Here is a 16,938-nt window from a genome sequence, read left to right on the forward strand (position 1 = left end):
CTTGTACAAATGTGGGGTGGGAGAAACAGACTCCAGAGTGTTCGTATCTCCCCTTTCATTAGTTTTGTAGGTTAGAAAATGGCAACGACAAAAGAGAGCGAGCACAAAGAAGTGGGACTGGCTCAACTAGTGCATTATTTTTTATCTGGAGTACAGGAATTTAAGAAAACAGTAGCGGAACGAGCCCCTTTTAAAAGTTGGGAAGCATTATGAAGAAATCCCCCACTGCTGAATGCAGATGGGCGATTTGAAATGCACATGATTGTCCCATAATGAGAGGCCTGTGCGGTTGGCATCACCCAGCCTGTGAAGTGCTGTGTGCATTAAAATCTTCCCATGCCTGGATATTACATGGCAATGCATGCTTGGGTTAGGCATCCAATTGGCTACCTCGGTCGTCTCTTGTGTGACTAAAACCTCAGCTGTTATCAAGCACTTAGAGATACTTGGCTATTCTAATCCTTGGGCTGCCTGATTGTCTTACCCCTGTAATTTGGCACAGAGACTGCAGCTTCCACGCTGTGATACTAACTCTTCCTAGGTGGCTGCTCTGTAGCTATTAGCCTCTTCCATTCTGAGAACAGGGGGAGGCAGCAAACTTACTTAGTGCCATTCGCCACAGACTTTCCCCACAGATGGAGCTGGGCTGCTCCCACTGCGAATTTCTGCTCTGCGGGGGTCTCATTTACCTGGCAATGCTTGGGGTCTCTCTCTTTCTGAAGCCTTGAGAGAACTCCCCTTGCGATTCAGTCATGGTGTGCCTCCTCCTTTTGGCTTCTCTTCACAATGCACTTGGACGTGATGCATTTGGGATCTATCAGACAACAGATCACAAAGTAGAATTTCTGCCTTAGCCCAGACGCCGCAACCGAAGTCCCATATTAAAGAGCAGGGATGACAGTGCATTTTGGCAAGCTGTAGTGCCTCACATATAGAATTGTTAGGACAAAGAACTTGTTGTATTCCATTCTGTTGTACAGGAGAGCAACATGGTGGTAAAACATAAAAGCATTAATAGCACTCTGATGCTCAAAACAGTGTGTGTTCACATGGAACAAAGGCAAATGGCCAGGTACTCTTGGAGTGATATTTTCCCCTCCCCAAAGGACATGTCTTATTTCTGTTTGGGTCACAGTACCTCTTTTTCAGGAGCACTGTCCTCCCCCAGGAGGTCTGTCTTCAGTGAGGGCATGGCAGTATTCCAGAAATCTTTTGTAGTTTCCAGAGGGGCAGTAGACCTCTTCACTAGCAGGCTGTTTGGAAGGAGGTGGAGCAAGCCTAACTCCATTAGCAGTCTCATATATACAGTAGATAGTATAAAAAGCTGGGGGGACTTGCTCTAGGTCCCTCCTCAGTGCAGCATTTTTGTAGCATTATAAGAATGGAAGCCTCTGATTGTGTTGACATGGCTGGAGGTTCAGTCTAGAAGTGCTTTCTTCTCCCTTTCCACTGGCTGTCTATCTCAGAATCCATTGTCGGTACAACTTTCAATTTAATATTAGTCTGCTCACCAGCCCAGTAGATTTTTTAACGTGTAGACAACACAACAAGTCATGCTACAGGTTGGCAGGTTGAGAAGTGAGCTGGTCTAAGCCCCACAGCTTAACTGAGCAACTTTGCCTCAAGTCCAAGGTTGGAAACATGTGGCCCTAATCAGATGTTCTTGGATTGCAAATCTCAACAACCAACCAAGCCAGAGATTAGAGTTGCAGGTTCTCCATCTTGGCACTATTTTCCTGGCATTCTAGGCAACCCCTTCATCCTTAAAACTGATCAGGACCTTTCTCACTAAGGCATGGTAAATATGACTCAAAAAGGAAAAGACTGAGCCTGTACTGGGAGCTGATTCCCATAGCTGGACAGACTGAGGGATGAAGTGGTCATTGTCATTCCAGCTTCCATGATTCACTGGACTCGCCAAATCAAGGAAGTGCTGAGGGCCCAAGAGGCTGTGGAGAGCAGAGAGAGTGCAGGCCCATTGGAAGAGATTGAGTTCTGGAGGAACCGCTGCATGGACCTCTCTGAAATCAGCAAGCAGCTTTGCCAGGAAGGGGTCAAGCACATCGAGTCCATCTTGTGTCTGTCCAAGTCCTCCTATGTGGCCCCATTCCAGCGACTTGCCAAACAAATACAGGTGGGCACATTTGGTGTGGAATAGGGAGAAGGATGTCTTAAGCAAGCAGGTCTTGATTTCCTTCCTGGGTTCCTTGGGCTTCAGATGGGTTCACAAAGAACCAGATACTGAGCTTTGAGGAATAGCTTGATTTGAGTCCTGGGTTGTGAGGGGCTGTGTTCACTGCTGTTTGCCATTACTTTTGCAGGATGGGTCAGAGCAGGCCCAGTCCAACCTCCAGTTCCTATCCATCCTGAAGGAACCGTTCCAAGAACTTGCTACACTGAGACCCAAAGATATCCCTGAGAAGCTGCCTCACCTCATCAGTCTTGTCCGCATTGTGTGGGTCAACTCTCCCTACTATAACAGCAGGGAAAGAATCACGGCTCTTTTTCGAAAGGTGCAAACGCTACTTCTCTATTCACTAGGCTGTTCCATTTCTTTCTTTTAAAATGTAAAATGTTTCCAAACACCTTTGCTGTTAGGAAAATAATCTTGTTTTCAAATAAGAATAAAGTGATAAAATGATTCATTAAAAAAAAATACACCAATAAAGCAGTCTCAGATCATATCACATCAGCAGAAGCAGGTAATCAAAGGGCAACCCACATTGGAAAGTTTTGGAAAATAAAAAAGTGCCCAAATGGTATGAGTCCAATGTGTTCAAGAAGTTGGATGCCACCACTAAAAAAGCTCTCCTTAGAATCAGATCCTCCTATTCTGGGATTATGGAATATTTAGACCAGGGCCACTGTCATAAATTCCAGGCAAATTTGTGTAGGTGACTTTGACGGTGCCCTCTGCTGTGAGGCTATTTGATGCAGCTGATTTGGGTGTCATGAAAGTCGAGCAAATGGTCAGTTGTTTATTTTTAATAATTTATTCCAACAGATGAGATGTTTGGCTGTTTTTTGGCCTCAGGTGCAAAAAAACAAACAAACCCCGAACCACCCTTGGCTCGCTTTGGATAATAGGCATTGTGACTGAGGTGGGCACAGGAACAGAAGAGATGCACTGCTTTGCCTTAGGCAGTAAAATCTGCTGGACCTGCCCTGCTGTCTGACAAGATATGGCTGTGTCAGACATTTGGTGGCATTACTTGGTCTAACTAAGAAATGGGGGGTGTCCTCAAGTGATGTCTTTTGACTTCTTGCCAGATGAGCAACAAAATTATCCAGATGTGTTGCAAAGACATCTCCCTGGACCGGCTGTTTGAGGGTTATGTCAACTCTTCCCGGCAGACTCTCCATGGCTGCATCTCCTGCATGTCATCTTGGAAAGAGAGCTACCAGTATGCAGCCTACATGCACAACAAGTAAGTGGCTTAGGCTGTGGTGTGAGCAGTGCTTGGAAAAGGGGGGATTTGGAATCCGGGGGGGGGGGGTGCTCTGGGAGAAATCCTTCCGGTAAAGGAACTTTTCCAGCATCTGGGTGGGAGGTGACCAAGGAGCATTCAAAGCTGCTTTATGGTGAGTGAGACCATAGGTTTATCTAGCACAGTGTTGTCTCCCCCATGTGGCAAAAAGGACACTGAGTCCTCAGGCAGAGGGAGACTTCTTTCCTGGAGCCTGTTGTTTGAGCTCCTTTAATTCGGAGGAGCAACTGTTAGGGGTTTGGAAGACCATTGACTCTTAGGGAACCCTAGAGGGCACGGGGGCAATTTCCTTATGCCAAGGGTGGGCAACCTTTTTGAGCTGGGGGCTGGGTTGCTGTCCCTCAGACAACTGGGGGTCTGAAGCCGGGGGGTGGAGCTTCCACCCTCCGGGGGCGGGGCCGTGTGCCGGGGGTGAAGCTTCCACCTGCCGGGGGCGGAGCTTCCACCGAAGCCCCGCGGGGAGGAGGAGGCATGTGCCCGCCCTGTACGCCTTGGTCCTTTCCTTCGGCCGAACGGGCTCCAAGGGGCCCTTTCAGCCGAAGGGGAGGGAGGCCAAAGGGAAGGGCTTGGGCACCCGTCCCAGGCCCTTCCCTTTGGCTCTTCCCTTCGGCGGAAAGGGCTCCAAGGGCCGTGGAGGAGCCCAGGAGGCGGCAGGCCGCTTCTGCGGGCCCCTTCTCGGCCCATGCGGCCCCAGGCCTCCCTCCGGAGGGAGAGACCTGGGGCCTCAAGGGCCCTGGGTGGAGCCCGCGGAGGCGGCAGGCCGCTTCTGCGGGCTCCAATTCGGCCCTTGCGGCCCCAGGCCTCCCTCCCTCCTTCATATCATCATCACCACCACCACCACACTATCATTGTCAAAACAAGGGAGACTTGTTAGCATTAAAAGCACCCAAAACACACTTTGGAAGGTGACACTCTCTCAGCTTCTGAAACAGTGCATCCATGCCTCTGAAGCTGACTCATATCATCATCATCATCATCATCATCATCATCATCACCACCACCACCACCACCACACTATCATTGTCAAAACAAGGGAGACTTGTTAGCATTAAAAGCACCCAAAACACACTTTGGAAGGTAACACTCTCTCAGCTTCTGAAACAGTGCATCCATGCCTCTGAAGCTGACTCATATTATCATAATCATCATCATCATCATCATCATCATCATCATCATCACCACCACCACCACCACCACCACCACACTATCATTGTCAAAACAAGGGAGGCTTGTTAGCATTAAAAGCACCCAAAACACACTTTGGAAGGTGACACTCTCTCGGCTTCTGAAACAGTGCCTGCATGCCTCTCAAGCTGACTCATATCATCATCATCATCACCACCACATTATCATTGTCAAAACAAGGGAGACTTGTTAGCATTAAAAGCAGCAAAAATAAAAATTAAAAAAAACCCTTGTAGCCAGAGGCCTCTGGCCACTCACCACCTCTTCCTCCTCCTCCTCCTCCTCTTCCTCCTTCTGTTCCCCCCTCCTCCTCCTGCTCTTCCTCCTGCTCTTCCTCCTCCTCTTCCTCCTTCTGTTCCCCCTCCTCCTCCTCCTGCTCTTCCTCCTGTTCCCCCCTCCTCCTCCTGCTCTTCCTCCTGCTCTTCCTCCTGTTCCCACATCCTCTTCCTGCTCTTTCTCCTGCTCTTCCTCCTTCTGTTCCCAACTCCTCCTGCTCTTCTCCTCTTCCTCCTTCTGTTCCGCCCCTCTCCTCCTCTTCCTCCTAATGTTCCCCCCTTCCTCTTCTTCCTGCTCTTCCTCCTCCTCCTTCTGTTCCCCCTCCTCCTCCTCCTCCCCCCTCCTCCATGCCCTGGGCCAGCCAGGGGGCGGGACGGAGGAGGCAGAGGAGGCCTGGGAGGGCGGCGTTCGCCGACGGCCCCAGAGCCTCTCTCCACCCTGTGGGAAGGCCCAGGCCACCCCACAGGTCTGGGAGGAGGAGGAGGCCCCCGCCCCCTTCCTGCCCTCCCCGTGGCTGTCTCAGAGGGAGGGAAAGGGCAGGGGGTCCCCGCCCCCCTTCCTCTCTCCCTGCGGCTGTGAGGCAGCCGTGGGAAGGGAGGGAAAGGTCAGGGGGACCCCGGCCCCCTTCCTTCTCTCCCCGCGGCTGTGAGGCAGCCGTGGGAAGGGAGGGAAGGAGGAGGAGGCGACCCCCGCCCCCTACCTGCCCTGCTCGAGGAGGAGCTCCTCCTCTTGAGGCTGGCTGGCCAATGGGGGCAGGCTGGAGCTCCAACAGCCCGCCCCCTGTCAGCAGTCATTTCCCAGCCAGACCCAGGAGGAGAAACTCCTCCTATTTAGCCCTGTGTGTGGCCCTGCAGGCGCGCACAGGGCTACAGGAAGGTGCGGGCGGTGGTGGCGGTGGCGGTGGGGGCGGAGGCACACTGTCTGCAGCCCGCTGTCCTTGGCGGCACCGCCGCCGCAGTACCACCTGCGGCAATCGGCAGCCGGACTGGGCTGGGGCCGGTCCTGCTGCCTCTGTGGGTGTGATGCGGCCCCGCGGGCCGGGGCTTGCCGACCCCTGCCTTATGCTTTTGACTTTTTTGGCCATTTTAGGACAAATAGAGAACTTTTTTTTCCAACAGGAAGTGACCTAGAACTTGCATATGAGTTGCATCTTGTTGGGGAAAATGTATCTTGTGTCTTGCTGGGAAAAATGTTCCTAATAGGGGAACATTTTGTTGGGCAAAAGGGGTTTCTCTTGGACCCAAAATGACTATTAGGAGGCCAAATACCTGGCAGAATTGCCATCCACACATTCTGGGCTGTATTTGAGGATATTTTTGGCTAAAACATTTTTTAAAAATTGGGTGAACATTAGGCTTATGACCTGTACTCCCTATCCAACTTTATTTGAAGATGCTGGAAGTCGCTCTATGGTTTGACACATGCACCTCTCACATAGGAGAATAGAAAAGAAAGATGGATTTGTGATCTTCACCTGGGGATTGGTGTGCCAAGAAAAACTCTTTCTTCTCAGACATGACTTTGCCTCCTCACAGACTCATGGCTGCCTCGCTGACAGTCCAATTGTATTCAAACCCCACCTCATTTGTGCTCTTTTCCATTTGGAAGATCCCATCTGAGTTCTTATGAAAGCAGGCCTTAGGTCTTCTCACTGTAGTAGACAGTCCCCTTGGGACTGGAGGCTGGGGCAAGCTTATTTCAGTGTTTGTGTGTGTGTGCGTATGTGTGCGCACACCTGTCTGCATGTGCTTATGCGCCTGCATGCATGTTTATTCTCTGTTTGGCAAGAAATCAGGTCTTTGTTGTCTTTCCACTGCTTAGATCTGGAAAAGTGTGATTTTCTGAGACTAGAGGTAATAAACAGAAGGTTGAAATCAGTTTTGGGAAGAAAAACTGTTTTGGTGTGTACACCAGCATCAGTTATGAGAAGTCAGAACAAGTTTAAAGGTTTTTATGTACTGTTTCCAATACCTCTCAGACCTTTTTTATTAAAGCTGCTGATAGTGGGACAATGGTCCAAAACACACTGCAGGGATAATTCAGTTTGAAATTGCTTTAATTGCTCTGGCTCAGTGCTAAGAAATCCAGGGAACTGTTATTGTGGCACCAGAGCTCTCTGATGGAGAAGGCTAAATGTCTCACAAAACTACAGTTCCCAGAATTCCCTAGCATTGAGCCAGAGCAGTTAAAGTGATCTCAAACTGGATTATTTCTGCAGTGTGTTTTGAACCTAAATGAACATTGCCTGATGACTTAGCCAGTGAAGCTTCGAAAGCTTGTGTCATGTATTTTGTGCTTTTTAGTTGGCCCAATAAAGATACCACTGTTTTTGTGGATTTAGATATTTTAAAAAATAATAAAGAACTCTTGTATCTTTTCTCTTCCAAGTAACATTCAGTTTTCTTAAAAACAACAATACATGGGATTTCTCCCTCATTTCCTTGGCCTCTTCATAACACAGTTTTTCTGCTCTCCACTCCATGACAGTCCCAGGGTTTCTGAGCCACACAGACTGTAAAGTTTGATCTTGTCCATCGTAAAATCATTCCTTCCTTCCTCGTGTCTCTGTGGGCTCCAACCAGCACACTGCGTTTTGATAGAGTGGCCATCATTTGAGCTGGAAGGAAAGAAGCGTAGTGTGGGCCTGCTTTTTTATGGCCCTTGTCTGCCCTTAGTCTGCATCCTGATGGCAGCTGATCCTTGGCTCCACCGGCTCTATTCCAGCCCTGGCCCCATCTTCTGTTCCCTGATTCTCCTAGCTGTACTTCAGAAATAATGCAACATAACCCATCATTATGATTAGGGATGTCAGGTTTAAGTGGGTGCCTGCTCCTTGACAATTAAGTCTAAGTGTTACTTGTCTGCTTCAAATTCACATTTTAGTAGGGCTGGATCAATATCATAAAAGATATAAAGACATTTAACATGCGAGCAGCTCTGATGGAAGGCAGGCATGGTCAGGCCTAGATTAGGCTCTCGAGCCTTGCTCCTGGGGTGAGGGTCTCGCATGTTCCCAGAGCTCTTTGATTAGATGATTTCTTCAGAAGCCGCTTGCCTGCCTGGTGACGGTGGGGAGGGCAGAAAAGAGATACAGACAAACAGGGAGAACCGACTATCTGCCTGTCAGCTTCTATGCCATTTCCCAAGATGATGGGACTCCACCTTGAGGAAAAACCTGTCTTGATTTTCTGAAGTCTGGATGCTCAGTAAATACATGCTAATCCATATGCTGGTTCTGCTATTTGTCTGCCCCCAATTATTTGGAGAGGGTTGCAGTCTAGTCGGTGACTACAATGTTTTGCCTTAAATCTGATGGGAGGGAGTTGTAACCCTTTTAACCATATGACTCTTCTGACAGGCTTTCTGGGAAAGGCTGGGTGCTGGATCAGACTAGTATCTTTGCCCAAGTTGATGCTTTTGTCCAACGCTGCAAGGATCTCCTGGAGGTAGGTGGCATGTCGCCCCAAAAGGCCTGTCCCTACAAATGCTTTCACTGGTTTGTCTCATACAGGTTTCCAGGAATTCATATTTGATGTGAGCTGCAGATGTCATAGGTTGAGGTCCAGGCTGGATCTTTCCTACTGCAGGTCAGACCCATCTGATCTGGGCTCTCCTCAGGATGAATCCCATTTGGGGGAAAAGCAGGATAAAAATAAAGTAAAATAAATGTTTAGGCTGCTGGTGGGAAGAGAGATAGCAGCCTTGAGGAGAAGTGTGATGAGTTATAGTGGTAAAAAAGGCCCTGGCCTCTTTGTCCGATAGGTCTGTGACAGCCAGCAGCACTTTGCACGCTGGGAAGATGGCAAGCAGACACCACTGCCTTGCTTCTTTGGCCAGAGGGGCCCCCAGATGGCCAGGAGCCTACTGGAGATGGAGGAAACCTTCCACAAGTACCTCAACCAACTCCGGAATGTGAAGGGGGGGATCCTAGACGTAAAGAACACCTCTTGGCACGAGGACTTCAACCGGTGAGAGATGCTCCCGCTATCCTTTGAAAGGCTTAAGGAGGGAGGAGTTCTAGAGAAAGAATGAGGGTTTCCATAGTTATTGTTTTAGCTACAGGTGGGCCACATGTGGTCCCCCAGAGTTGTTTTTGCAATCCTCTCCTGTGCCAGACAAGTTGAATAAAAAGAAGAGGAGTAGGGAGCAGCACATCTTAGCCTGTCATATGTGAGGGACTGGCAAGTTTTTAAAATAATAAACCAATGACTGTTACCATATTTGTGTCCATTGGCTACAGCTGTTTGTTTTTTCCTGGAAGCTCATCATAGACAGGCAGCTAATGGGCTGTGGACCAGCACCAATCCTCAGATCACTAGTTTGAGTAGCACTGGTGTAAAGGACACTGGGAGAATAACAACAATCACTCCAGAGATGAGGCAAATCTAAGTTGGGGAATATAATGCCCCTGTGTGTTCTGACCATTCTCTCCCTTGTTGCTTTGAATTCCTTGGGGACCACAGCTTCCGTGCTGGTGTCAAGGACCTGGAGGTGATGACCCAGAACTTGATGAGTTCCGCTTTTGAGACAGTGAAAGATGTCGAGCAAGGTGTGAAGATCCTGGACATCTTCCAGCATTTGTCATCACGAGAGGTACAGCTGAGGCAACTGCTGCCCTTTGAATCCAAGGCAGGGCTGAACTTGACAGTTCAGAAGAGAGAAAACAAGACCAGCCCCTGAATAAGATCTTGGCACTTGCAATGGGGATATAGCTGCAGGTGGCCTGAATGACACCACAGCCGGGGACTACATATTTGAAGTCTGAGAGTAAGACCTTGGGCATGTCATTGCCCTTAACCAGTGGCTGTCTTAGAAAGAGCTTAGCATTCCTTAGCCCAGCAGACACCACATGAGCACCCAACTTCTAATCCTGTTGGTTGTTGTTCTGTCAAAAGCCTTGGGAGCTGTGCAGAAGGAGGTGTTGGGAGATTTGGGGAACTCTGGGGAGTGCTCTGTTCTGCTGGAAAAAAGAAGATGTGTCCATGTCTTAGCACAGAAAGCACATCCCACCATCCCTCCTTTCTCTCTCCCAGGCCATCAAACGCACCTTTGACAAGAAAACAGTGGACCTCTACATGTTGTTCAACAGGGAACTCTCTCTGGTCAACAAGGAACTGAGCAAGAAGGTGCCATTCCTCCCACCATACATGTGTCATTACTCAGGCATGGCCCACTGGGTTCGTGCTCTGCGACGTCGCATTGACAAACCCATGCAGGTGGGTCTTCTGTTCCTAGTCCTGTTCAGTAGACCAGAGGGGGAATGGTGTTGTCACTGCTCTGCCATATGTGGCTGGTGCCCATCTGGCCTGACTGTCCTTGAGCCCAAGCTTTTGGTGTAGTTGGGTGGTACTATGGAACACAAATCAGCTGAAATCCTACATGCTTGTGCATTGTGTAAGAGTTTACAATACCAAACTCTGCTAAGGCTATCCTTCACCAACACTGGGACTCACTGTGTCTCTGATAGCCCCCCTTGACCATTCAGTGGCTAGTGGACAGTGGCTGGGGGGATTAGAGGAGTGTCTGGCAATGTCCCCATTGCTGCCTGAGGACAACTTCTACAAGATCCACTGGGAATCTTCCAGAGGTCTAGCAGATGATGTCATTGATTTGCATCTTGTTATGGAATTATAGCCAGACACATTTCCAATCCCCTCTGCTCTCCACCAACAATGGAACAGCAACTGAGGGTGGCTGTTGCAGTGTCTTGGTGAGTCCTGGGTAGCTTTGTCATTTCAGTAGGAGGAAGGGACCCTTTCTCCTACCAACCTCTGCAGCAACCAGACAAATTACCTACACAAGCACAAGGTAGAATTACTCTTGCATATATCACTAACATAATCCTGGCTGTAGATCCCAGGAGTTCTGATGGTCAGTGAGTTGGTGATGGTGGGCAGTCCAGAGTAAACTACACCAGGCTGAACTACACCTGAAGCCTCTCTTCATAACTTATGAGCAGTTAACCCCTGCCGCTTATTACTGTACAGCAGACGTGTCTAGTCTTCAAGAGGTTTCAACTTATTTGCCAATAATCTAGTTGTCCCTTAATATGGCAGAGAGAAAGTGAGCAATGGTTTTTCTGCTTTGGTCATCTGGCCTACAGAAATTGTAGTGTGGTGGGCAAGCTCAAGGGATCCATGGGCTATTTTTCTGCCTCCATACTCTACTTTGTAACATACCAGCCCCCCAAAAGTGAACTAGAAGGATTCTGAAGTCAACTTTTGGTTTATTAAACACACATACATGCACACACATGCACACAGTTCTTTTGGAGGAGCCAAACAAAACATGAGAGTGATGCATCTTAAAGGACAATAGCTACTCCTGATGGCTTCTCAGAGTGACAATTCCATTTTCCGCCAGCCAGAATTTTCCCACCATTTTGAGGGTACTGGAAGGATAGGAGAGGCCTGAATCAGGAAAAGGGCCTGAAGAGCATGCAGGCCATTTGATTCCCATCCCTCAAGTAAATGATGTCCAGTGGTTTACAGAGATCCCTGTTACCCAGTAACACACCTTTCTCTCACAGCAGTTTTATATCGCTTGTGGGGCTGGAGGAAGGATAATCCTCCCCAGCCCTCCTGTGACTTGTGGGCCCATTTGTTGGTCAGCAAAATCATTTGGCTCTTGGTGTAGCCACGATCACTGCTCTTTATGCATCGAGCAACCTCATCAATGTTTTTGTCTCTTTCTTAGCTATTTACCTCAATAGCATCCTCTGTTGTTGAGTTCTTTTTGACAGGTTTAATTATACTTTGAGTAGAAACAAAACGGCATTTCCACCATCAATCAACCTTCCCCGCCCCTCTCTCTGTGTATGCCTGAAGACTGAAATTGCCAAATCCTTGTTAGGATATAAAACAAACACTGCCTACTGAACCGCTCTGCCCAATTCCTGCTTCTCCCCTGCCAGGAGCCTTCATTTTTATGTTACTATTAGTAGTTGGCAAATTCCTGGCCTCCAGTGATGCTCCTGTGCTCTGCTTTAGATGTTGATTGTGTCCTGGTGAGCTGTGCTTGTCCCCAAACACTGCTCTTGGCAGGCAGAGTCGATGTGTGATCTCAATACTTTGTAGCTCCACTGTCTCTCAGACCTGGGGAAGGTGGGATGGATGTACACAGCTTTGCAGGCCTAATGCCAAGAAAGTTCAAGGTTTCCCACTGGGATTGCTTGACTTCCCAACTACTGTGGTGGGTAAAGCTCCAAGCTGAAACAGCAGGCAGCTGGAGGGGAGGAGGGGAGAGTAGGAGACAATGGTATCTGGTAGGTGGCATTCAGAAGCTGGGTATGAGGACGATAAGAGCCAGAGTTTGAAAAAGTGACTTTTTAGGACTAGGACTCCCAGAATCTTCTGACCATGCTGGCTAGGAGACTTTAGGAGCTGTAGTCCAAAGCCAAGATCCTATTTTTGAAGCTAGCAGAACAGATAGTTCCACTGGCATACCTAAGTAGAATTAGGGAGAGCAGCGGGATTAGTGGCATGGGCAGTTCCTGCATCCAGCTGGGGGCTTCCTGGTTCAGCTCACAGGCCAATCTGTGACTGTCTTGGGGGTTTATCAAACGGGGTTTTTCCAGCTCAGATCCAGGGTGATTGCGAATCGAGTGATGCGAATTCACGTTATAACGTTAATGTATAATGTTAATGAAAACACGTGGTTCCTTTCAATGGAAGCTCCTCCCATGGGGCTTCCGCAGTGCTTCCGGACTGAATCCTTACTGGCTCCTCATTTTGGAGTGTCCACTAAATAAGTGAGTTGACAGGATTCGCATTGAGGCTCGCTTCGAATTCACTGCGTATTGGTCTGGTGTGGAATGACACTTTGCTTGTGCTCTGGTACACCACCACAAAATCCCCGGGTTGCAAATTTCCCATGATGCCATACTGCAATTTTGCCCCATTGGCTTCTGGTGCTCCCCCCTGAATGAATGCATTCACGGTGCTCCCCCCAGTGAATTTCTTTCACTGCAAAATAATCAGTGTAGAAACTGCAGTTCTACTTGGAAGTAAATCCTTCCTCCACCTTGGCCCCACTTTGGAGGACGTCCTGCCCCCCACCCCCAAAGAGTCCTTTAGAAACTTTACTAACCCACTCTCTCTCTTTCACTGCAAAATAATAATAATAATAATAATAATAATAACAACAATAATTTTGCCGGTGGGTGATACATTCAGATGAAGCAGAGGGCATTTAGAGATAGGTGACATTCCCTATCATTCACGTGAGGCTAGGGACGGAGGGTAGATCCAGATGACAGATCCGAAGGGAAAGAAACAGGAGGCTGGAGGGAGAGATGGAACTCCCAGAATTCCATAGCCTTGAGCCAAGGACCCCACAAGAAACTCCAACTCTAATAATAATAATAATAATAATAATAATAATAATTTATTTTAAAATAATAATAATATTAATAATTAATTTAAAAAAATAATATTAATAACAATAATAATTTAAGTTATTAGTTTGCTGAGGCACCAGAGCTCTCTGGCAGAGAAGGCTCAATATCTCAGGACACTACAGTTCCCAGAATTCCATAGCACTGAGCCAGGACAGTTAAAGTGGAGTTAAACTGGATTATCTCCCCAGTGTGGAGGCAACCTAAGAGAAGGCAACTGTTAAAAAGGGGAGGAGAGATGTAGATGAAATAGATGAGGAGAATGACAAGGGGATAGATGTCGATGTGGTTGAAATGGATGGGGGCTCTGACGGGCAGGACCCCTTTGAATTTGTCTGCCAGGGATGGGAAAATAGAAGGGAGGAAGAAAGGGGAAGCTGTCATTCCCATGAAAGTGGAACCAGGCTCCCTTCTTCATCCTGGAAATGCAAAGGTTCAGGATGCGTCCAGAGCCCCACTGAGCATGCGCAAGGGTCCCAATTTGAATAGTTGAATCCGCATGGTATGCACCGGTGTGGTAATACAATTTGCACTCCCTCCACTTTGCCTGAATCCGCATCACGTAACTTGCCTTGGATTCGATTCCCCCTCAGTTTGGAAGGGCAACGGAAGGGCAACCAGATGTGATAAAACACGTTATAACGTCAATTCACATCGTTCAACCCACAGTCACCCCTGATCTTAGCTCCACTAACCTCCGTGTGATAAATGCCTTGGTTGTGGGAGCGGAGCTCTGCCCTTCTGCTGCACCAGCATGTCAGCCAAGCCATTGTGCCACCATTCAGATTAAGGGAACTACTTGGATCAGGATATGGAATACCCCCTTGCACATGCTTCTAAAAAGTACAGCAACCTGTATAAGCAGGGTTTTTGCAGGCATAGTGCCCCAATGGCATCCTGGCCCTCAAAAATAACCTTTTCCCAATTTTGGGGGGGAGGGGGGAGATGTAGGTGAATAGGAGCAGAGGGTGTCAAGCCAGGAGGTAACTAGCCAATAAACACTGAGTCAGAAGATCTAATACCATGGTGGCGAACTTGTGCCACACGTGCCAGAGAGAGCACACAAAGCCCTTTCTGAGGGCACGCAGCAGAGGTTCGCCACCACGGGCTCCGTTCCTCCACCCCTCCCACTCTGGAAAGATGAGAGGAAGCCTTTCCATGGTGGGAGGGGTGGAGGAAAGGAGCACTCTATTTCTCCACCTCCCCACCCTGGAAAATGGGGAAAATACATTCTCCATTTTGAAAAAGACTAAGAAGCATGGATTTATTTTATATCTATATGAGTGTTTTTAGCTCAGGATGACCATACTCTGTCCTCCTCCTTTTCAGGACCTGCCCTCCATTTCAACTTCCTGGCCAACCTCCATTTTTTCCTTGCATGTTTTTCCCCCAGACATCCCCCCGCACCAGGTGACACCCGATGCGGAAACGCCATTGAGTTTGGGCATTCAGACTCTAAAAGGTTCGCCATCACTGATCTAACAGGTTTGGTGAACAGATGCCTTTGGGGGCCTTTACTGAGTCTGTATGAGGCTCTTAAAAACGTGTGAGATGCCGCATAAATTTAAAAAAACCTGATTTGACTTTAGAGAATCTTAGCTTCTAGCCTCTCCTCATTGATTGTTTGAGAAACAGAACTCAGTTTGGTGGGTGGGGTGGTGGTCTGGAAGCAAAGGCCTTAAGCAGCTGGGCTATACGTGAAGCCAGATATCTTTCTCTGGCTTTTTGCAACTGATCCCTGGCCAGCGTTGTCTCTCACCATAGTCTGATTAGCCGGGAGACATGCATGACCCTGCTGGGGCAGGTGACATCCTAGCCTTTCTGCAATCTCTGGACTCTTTGAGAAAAAGCAGGGATCAATCAATCAATCAATCATCAAAGAAACATCCAGTCTGTTGAAGGCCCTGGCCAGTGTGCTAGAACAGCTCATCTTTGTCCTCACTTGGCATTAATCCTAATTCCTGGTCTTGTTGCCCAGTCCTCGCCTTCCGTGAACTGCCTGTCTCCCAGGACTTCACCTGCTGCCATTACAAGTCTAGAGACTGGCACCACTGCTAGCCTGAAGTTGAGCCCCAGAGCCCCAGAGTTGTTGGTCTAGAAAGTGAGGAGTCAGTGCCAGCTTCTCTGGCACCATACCGTCATAGAGGAAACCACAGCACCAGATGAGTGGTTAAGAATTAGCCTCTGGGTGGGTAATCTCCACCCCTGCTACCATTTTAAAAAAGAGCATAGTTGTACTTATTTATACACCTGTTTTGGTGGAGCAGAACAACTCTACTGTAAGTGCCAAGAGGCAAGAAACAGAGGATGAGGAAACTCCATCCTCAAGAGACCCAGCCACCATCGTGCCTCTCTCTCTCTCTCTCTCTCTCTCTCTCAAAGCTGCAGCATGTCCAGCATCTGGGTTAGAGCAGTATTCCCCACCCGAGCCTTTCAGAGGGTTGGCACTGCAAGCCCAAACATCTGCATGGCCAATGGCATGGAAAGTGTAGTTCAAACTGTTGCAGAGATGCAAAGTGGGGAAGGATGACCCAAGAGATGCCTTCTTATTTTAACTCTGACTGCAGTTACAGGTGACACACAGTTCAGTGGCAGAGATTTTAGTGTTGGTGGTCTTTTTAAAACAAGGTCCCCACAATAGGGAGATTGGGACAGGTTTGTAATGTGGTCCTGTTTGGGTCAGGAGAGCCTGGAGAGTAAAAGGCACAGTCTTCCCATGTCTGTATTTCTGGACCAAACAAGTATATGCCCTGACTCTGGGAACTGGCACTGCCTTTAGAACAGACAAAAGCACCAACTCCATGCTATGTCCTCACCCAACTGACTGTCAACTGAAAGAGTAGGAAACAGGTTCCCTCTGCCCTGAAGAGCAACAAGTTAGATCAAGGATAGCATCTTTCAAGAAGTGACTGTAGGAGGGGGAGGCATACATTTGTGGTTCAAGGGGGAATTGGGTTTGCCTCATTGTTCATGGATTATTGACCCTCAGGTGGTCCTTTAAAGGCTAGCAGTAGCGACTCTCTTCTGCAATGGATCCCAGTCAGCATGACTGGGAGTTCATGCTGAGTTTTGCAAATGGCAAAAGCTTTTTAAATATATATATAGAAGTAATATATATATAAATATTATTTTGGCACAAGTAATTGGCCTGATTTTCTATGTGGCATATGTTGTTTTCTTTATTACACCCACCAGAAAGAGTTTAATGGGCAACCAGGATTTAATTTTCCCCATTTCATTCCTGCCCACTGTTGATCAAGCAGTGAACTAATGTTCTAGCTGAGCTCAAGACTGGAGGATGGATCCTGGGAACTAGGGAAAGAGGAATTGGGGGGGGGGGGGGGGGAGGTGAGCTCAACGTCAGCTGTCATTCTGCTAGTGTTACCTCACCTCCCTTTTGCTCTCACACATGGAGCCCTGCCTCACAAGAGGCAAAAAACCCCCTGTGTGTATTGATATGGCAGCTTTTTCAACAGCCCCATGCCCCAGTTATACACATTTACATGTGGTGGCAAAGTTGCTAGAACCAGCCCTTCCCAGTACAAGAGGAGGCTGTGCTTTCAGGCAGAGAACCTGGATGCTGCTTTTATTGGT

At 48.3% G+C, this 16,938-nt stretch overlaps 1 protein-coding gene across 5 annotated transcripts in view; it reads left to right on the plus strand.

Annotated features, from left to right (window-relative positions):
• Nucleotides 1-16,938, plus strand: part of LOC149316677 (dynein axonemal heavy chain 2-like) — a 122,985-nt gene that overhangs the window by 21,087 nt on the left and 84,960 nt on the right. For all 5 annotated transcript variants that reach the window (XM_089516014.1, XM_089516012.1, XM_089516016.1 and 2 more), the window contains exons 7-13: nucleotides 1,896-2,134; nucleotides 2,322-2,513; nucleotides 3,271-3,428; nucleotides 8,308-8,395; nucleotides 8,712-8,917; nucleotides 9,413-9,542; nucleotides 9,983-10,165. In XM_089516014.1, the coding sequence (XP_089372140.1) occupies nucleotides 1,896-2,134; nucleotides 2,322-2,513; nucleotides 3,271-3,428; nucleotides 8,308-8,395; nucleotides 8,712-8,917; nucleotides 9,413-9,542; nucleotides 9,983-10,165 (1,196 nt within the window). The remainder of the gene's footprint in view (nucleotides 1-1,895; nucleotides 2,135-2,321; nucleotides 2,514-3,270; nucleotides 3,429-8,307; nucleotides 8,396-8,711; nucleotides 8,918-9,412; nucleotides 9,543-9,982; nucleotides 10,166-16,938) is intronic.

This window comes from Sceloporus occidentalis, unplaced genomic scaffold, assembly GCF_023333645.1.
Source record: "Sceloporus occidentalis isolate IW3139 unplaced genomic scaffold, rSceOcc1.0.p SCAF_3, whole genome shotgun sequence".
NCBI lineage: Eukaryota > Metazoa > Chordata > Lepidosauria > Squamata > Phrynosomatidae > Sceloporus > Sceloporus occidentalis.